At 46.0% G+C, this 6,340-nt stretch overlaps 1 protein-coding gene across 1 annotated transcript; it reads right to left on the bottom strand.

Annotated features, from left to right (window-relative positions):
* Window positions 1–555: 555 nt before the first annotated feature.
* Window positions 556–5,490, bottom strand: LOC110791229 (uncharacterized). The gene is made up of 3 exons (XM_056841880.1): window positions 1,372–5,490; window positions 847–1,293; window positions 556–609 (listed from the first exon to the last, which is right to left on the bottom strand). Exons 1-3 carry the CDS (start codon window positions 5,488–5,490, stop codon window positions 556–558), a joined length of 4,620 nt encoding a protein of 1,539 aa, XP_056697858.1.
* Between the last annotated feature and the right edge of the window lie 850 nt (window positions 5,491–6,340).

The following is a 6,340-nucleotide window of genomic DNA, read 5'->3' on the forward strand; positions in this document are numbered from 1 at the left end:
GCCCCCGTCGCAAATTGGGCGCGGCATGTTTGATGCCGCCGCATTTGAATTGTGTGGGGGTTTGCCCCCGTCGTAAATGTGAAACGACATGTTTGATGCCGCGGCATATAGGGAATGAACCTATTTGCCTTAGAAAATATTCACGTTTTTGAAAAAACGACAAATTGGGAGGGGTTTGCCCCCGTAGCAAATTGGGCGCGGCATGTTTGATGCCGCAGCATTTGAATTATCTGGGGCTTTGCCCCCGTCGTAAATGTGAAACGGCATGTTTGTTGCCGCGACATATAGGGAATGAACCTATTTGCCTTAGAAAATTAAGACGCTCGTGTTTTCGGGAACGGTTTTTACAAATTAATAGGTGATCAGCCTATGTTGATGCTAATCTGGGCCACTTCTTAGGCTTCAAACAATTAGGCTTGTAAATGTTGTGCTAATCTGGGGCCACTTCTTAGGCCCCTTATTCGATTAGGTTTTTTGCATGCATATGTTAGATTAGTAGAGAGTAATAAATAGGACGAAACAAGAGTAGTATTATTTGTACTTTGTAAGGCAAATTTAGCCGGTTACAAGAGAGACTACTACTCCATTAGGACCATTAGCTACTGTTGTCTAGACCACAGATTCTTTCATAAAAGATAGTCAGAATAAACCCTAGAAAAAGTATTTTTTGAGATTGTCTGCATTCCAGGTGCGTAAAATAGGTCGTCCCTGCATGTCCTGAATGCGATAGGTTCCATCTCTGACTTCGTCATAGATCTCATAGGGTCCTTCCCAAGTGGGCGTCAGTTTACCCTGTTCATTGGCTCGTCCCACAGACTCCATTTTTCGGAGAACAAAGTCGCCTACCTTGAGCACTCTTTTAGAGACTTTCTTGTTGTTTTTCCTTGTCATCCTTATTTTGTACAGCTGTTGCCTCAACGCTGCATTTCCTCTTACTTTAGGTAAAAAATCAAGGGCCAGCTTCATCGTTTCCCAGTTGGCATTCTCGTCATATAACATGACTCTTAGTGTAGGTTCACACATTTCTATGGGCAACACGGCCTCTGCACCATAGGCTAGCAGGAATGGGGTTTCGCCGGTTGAGTTTTTGGCCGTGGTGCGGATGGACCACAAGACGTTTGGCAGCTCGTCAGCCCATAGACCCTTGGCCTCATCTAGTTTCTTCTTTATCCCCTCGGAGATGATCTTGTTAAATGCTTCGACTTGGCCATTGGCTTGAGGTCGTCCTACTGAGGCAAAATAGCTGTGTATGCCGTGATCTGCTAACCACTCCTTCAGTTTAGGCGTCTCAAACTGAGGCCCATTATCAAAGACGATAGCTTGTGGTATTCCAAAGCGAGTCATGATATTTTTCCAAATAAACGCCCTCACATCACTTGTCTTTATGTTTTTGAGAGCTTCTGCTTCAACCCACTTGGTGAAGTAATCAACAGCAACTATCACATAGCGCCGGCCTCCGGGGGCCGCTGTATATGGCCCTAACAGATCCATCCCCCACTTGGCAAACGGAATGGGACTCATAATAGGAGTGAGTGGGTGGGCCGGCCTGTGGATGAGATGAGCAAACCGTTGGCACTTGTCACATTTTTGCACCATGACTAGGGCGTCTTCTCTCAAAGTGGGCCAATAATAACCAGTTCGCAAAGCTTTCTCTGCTAGGGCTCGTCCTCCAATGTGGGAGCTACATAATCCTTGGTGCAAATTATCTAGAATTTCCTTTCCTTTCTCAGGAGTGATGCACCGCAGGAGAGGTCTGGAAAATGACTTTTTGTACAAAACTCCATTCCACCATTCAAACCAAGAACTCTTTTTTTGTATTTTGGCAGCCAAACTTGAATCGTCTGGAAGCGTACCGTCCATTTTGTAAGCAATGATAGGGTCCATCCATGTTGACGACCGATCCAGGACAGCTACTATAGGAGCGCACAATTCCTGTTCAATACTTCGCTTATCCTTCACTTCCCAAAACACGTGACGCAGAGTATCACAGGAAGCCGAGCTAGCTAGTTTTGACAGGGCATCGGCCTGATTGTTCTCCGTTCTGGGAATCTGCTTAGCTTCGAAGCTCTTTAGATGTTCTACTTCTTGATGCACAGCCTGCATATATTTGATCATGTTAGGGTCCCTTGCCTCATAGTCCCCATTTACTTGGCTCACAATGAGCTGAGAGTCAGAGAAGACAAGTATCTCTTGAGCTCCAGCGGCTTTGCACATTTTTATACCGGCTAATAAAGCCCCATACTCTGCTTCATTGTTGGACGTTTGGAAGTTGAATCTCATGGCATATTCATACTTGTCTCCTTCAGGAGATTGACATATTATGCCGGCTCCACACCCGTTCTGGGTTGACGAGCCATCTACATAGACTGTCCAGCGAGTCGTCACATTCTTTTCAAAATTCGGCCTCGTCATTTCTGCAATGAAATCAGCAAATGCTTGTCCCTTGATAGCTTTTCGAGGCTCATATGAGATATCAAATGCATTTAGCTCAATTGCCCATTTCAGCATTCGTCCGGCAGCGTCTAGCTTAGTAAGGGGTTGTTTCAAGGGCTGGTCTGTGTATACCACTAGTTTGTGTGCCAGAAAATAAGGGCGCAACTTCTTGCTGGCCATAAACAGCGCAAGTGCGAACTTCTCAATTGGGGAATATCTTAATTCAGCGTTCTGCAGGACATGGCTCACAAAATAGACGGGGAGTTGCACTCCTTCCCTTTCAGTCAGCAAGACAGCACTCAAGGACCACTCTGAAATGGCCAAATATACATACAAAGTTTCCCCCTGGAGAGGACTGACAAGCCGAGGTAAGGTGTGGAGGTGTTCCTTTAATCGGACGAAGGCAGTTTCTGCCGCCTCAGTCCATTCAAATTTGCTCTTTTTCTTGATTGTGCCGAAGAAGTAATGACACTTGTCACCTGCCCTCGATAAGAACCGCCCCAGGGCTACTAGACATCCCGTCAGGCGTTGGACTTCCTTGACTGATTTTGGCGACGTCATATCTATTACTGCTTGTACTTTGTCAGGATTGGCCTCGATTCCCCTTTCATCAATGAGGAATCCCAAGAACTTTCCAGCTGTCACGCCAAAAACACACTTCTTTGGATTCAACCTCATCTGGTATTTTCGGAGCGTCTCAAAAGTTTCTCTTAGGTCAGCCAAGTGTTCTTCACGTTGCTTGCTTTTTACTATCATATCATCAATGTAGTCTTCAATATTGCGCCCTAACTGACCAGAGAAGACAGTGTTGACCAGACGTTGAAATGTGGCCGGCGCATTCTTTAAGCCGAACGACATCACTTTGTAGCAATACAGGCCTTGCTCAGTAACAAATGACGTTTTCTCTTGATCATCTGGCCACAAGGGAATTTGGTGAAAACCCGAGTATGCATCCATGAAGGACATCAAAGCATGACCTGCCGTTGAATCCACCAGCCGGTCTATCTTGGGCAAAGGGAAGCTGTCTTTTGGGCAAGCCTTGTTTAAATCTGTATAATCCACACACATTCTCAAGGATTTGTTGGGTTTTGGCACCAACACTACATTTGCCACCCAATCTGGATATTGACTTGGCCGAATGAACCCAGCTTCTAACAACTTCTGAACTTCTTCCGCTGCGGCTTTGTTTCTTGCTTCCCCATGATTTCTCTTCTTCTGACGAACAGGTTTTAAAGACTCATCTACATTGAGTTTGTGGACGGCTATGCTTGGATCGATGCCCGACATTTCTTCCACAGCAAAGGCAAAAATGTCTTGGAATTCTCTAAGGAGAGTGACCAAATGTGCCCCAAGCTGGTCGTCAGGAGAGACCCCTACTGGCACCGTCCTATCTGGACGTGCTTCATCGAGGATGATTTCATAATGTCCACCAACCGGCTCAGGTCGTCTGGCTTCCATGTGCGCAGTGGCAATGGTGAAGGTTTCTTTCTTGACGTTCTCCTCTATCTCATCTAGCTTTCTTTTAGAGCTTGTTCGTGCTTCGTCAGTTTTTCCCCAAGCCTCGGGACTTAGCGTAGTGAGATAACACTCTATTGCTAGCTGTTGATCACCAGGAATAGTGCTGACCTTGCCTTTATCGCAAACATATTTCATAAGCATAAGATGAGTGACGACCACCGCTTTGGCCTGGTTTAAAGTTGGACGCCCTAATATTATATTATAGGCAGTGAGGTCTTTCACAATTAGAAATCGGACGTTCAGGTTCCTGCTCTGATGCCGACCTCCCACTCGTAGGGGCAAAGTGATTATCCCTTGGGGATGAATTATGCCGCCTCCGAATCCAATGATCGGGTAATGTATCTTTTCAATGGTCTTGGGGTCATGCTCAAGACGATTTAGACAAGCTGTGCTGATAATGTCAGACGAACTCCCCGTATCTACTAATATACGCCTTACCTTGAGGTTTGCTACCTTCAATTCAATAACCAGGGGATCGTGGTGTGGAGTGGCGATCTTGCCCCTGTCTGATTCACAAATCTCCACTTTAGGGAAGTGGTCCATTGGGGCTTTTCCAGACAACATGACCTGTCCCAATCGGCTTGCATAATCCTTTTGACCTCTCATTGTTGGGCCACCAGCGGCCAGACCCCCAGAAATGACGGCCACGATTTCTGGATCAGTATCATTGCCGTCACGGCGGTATGACGGTGACTTGCTTTTCTTGTAGAATTTCTTACCACTTCCTCCTGCACTTAAACTGAGATACGACTTCAAGAACCCTTTGGCAGCTAACCCATCAAGAGCCCTCCGCAAACTCTTGTAATCTTTTGTTTCGTGTCCTACATCACATTGGAACTTACAATAAAGAGAGCTGTCCCTAGTTTCCACCGGCGACTTCATGGGGAACGGACGGTCAATCTCATATCTATCACTGACATCCAGCAGTATTGTGTACAGGTCAGTGTTGTACTCGAATCTTTCTTTATCATAGGGACGTCCTCTCTTCAGTCCTTGAGACTGAGTCGCCTGATAACCTTTCTTTTCAATGGCCCATGTTCCATTCGGACGGCTGGTCTTCTTGTCCGCTTTGTCCTTTAGCTGCGGATGGTCAGTGGTCTCTGTTACCTTAGACTCTTTAGGGACGGAGCAGATTTCAGTGGCATGAATGAAGGACTCGGCCTCATCTAGAGCGTCGGCCATAGTTCTAACACTTTTCTCAACCAAGTCAAACTTAAAAGACCCCTTCTTAAGTCCCTTGAAGAAATTATCAAAGGCCACACCGTCAGGTAAGTCAGGAATCTTCCCAGACTCCAAATTGAAACGTCGAACATAGCTTCGCAAGGACTCATCTTTCCCTTGCTGTATTCGGCCCAAATGCATGCTCGTCTTCTTCTCCTCCTTATAAGCCATAAATCTTGCAGAAAACAACATCTCTAACTCCGCATAAGTATTGATCGTTCCCGCGGGCAACTTCTCGAACCATTTTGAGGCAACTCCTTTCAGAGTGGACGGGAAGTACTTGCACCAGGTTACATCGGTGGTTCCTTGGACATACATATGGTGCCGATAGGCCAAGAGATGCACATCAGGGTCAGACGTGCCGTCATAGGTAGACCTGTCAAACGGGTCGGTCGGGTCGGGTTGTAAAAAATTACTTTCGGGTTCGGGTTGAATCGGGTCGGTCACTTTCGGGTTCGGGTTTACAAATGCTTGTTCAAGACCCAGAACTTTCAGGTTCGGGTCGACCCAACGGGTTGAGAGATTTTAAAACGCGCATTATATTTTCATTAATTTAGGTGATAAATATACAAAATATTGGCACAAATTAACAAATTTTCCTACGAAAGTTTATATTTAGTCAAATTCAACGATAAAATGACGTATAATTCAAATTAAAATCATATTACACACAACAATAGTAAAAACAAGTTGTCTATTATGCTTAAATTTTCTCATATTCTCATTTATTACTATAAATACAATGATTTTCAACCGGTCGGGTCCAAAACGGGTTCGGTCGGGTTTTGACCCATTCCTTTTCGGGTTGTTCGGGTTCGGATAAAATCGGGTTACGGGTCACAAAATCTTGTTCAGGACCCAGTATTTTCGGGTCGGGTTCGGGTCGGTTTTCGGGTCGGGTCGATTTTTGACAGCTCTAGTCATAGGCGTCAATCGCTGGCGGCTTCACTTTAGGCTCCTTGGGAGCGTTCATGATATCAGCACAGAATGGAGTGGTGTAATCAAGGATAATGCCGGCCACTCCCTGCTGAATATGGCATATTGGATCCTGCCTCCTATTCTGGGATGTTCTACGCCGCTCGCTGTCCGCACGGCTGACATGAGTCCTGGTGAGACGGCGCGAAGGGGCAGTGAGGGGTGAATCTTGCATGACGGGAGTGGAACCAGT

Source organism: Spinacia oleracea, chromosome 4, assembly GCF_020520425.1.
Source record: "Spinacia oleracea cultivar Varoflay chromosome 4, BTI_SOV_V1, whole genome shotgun sequence".
NCBI classification, from domain to species: domain Eukaryota; kingdom Viridiplantae; phylum Streptophyta; class Magnoliopsida; order Caryophyllales; family Amaranthaceae; genus Spinacia; species Spinacia oleracea.

What these genes read in the sequence shown, in the direction of transcription:
- LOC110791229 (XM_056841880.1), bottom strand. Translation starts at nt 5,490, where the DNA reads ATGTATGTCCAAGGAACCACCGATGTAACCTGGTGCAAGTACTTCCCG. An exon ending in AAAACATAAAGACAAGTGAT is followed by an intron (nt 1,294 to 1,371) that starts GTGAGGGCGTTT and finishes AATGGGCCTCAG; the next exon opens with TTTGAGACGCCTAAACTGAA. An exon ending in TCTCTAAAAGAGTGCTCAAG is followed by an intron (nt 610 to 846) that starts GTAGGCGACTTT and finishes TCTGTGGTCTAG; the next exon opens with ACAACAGTAGCTAATGGTCC.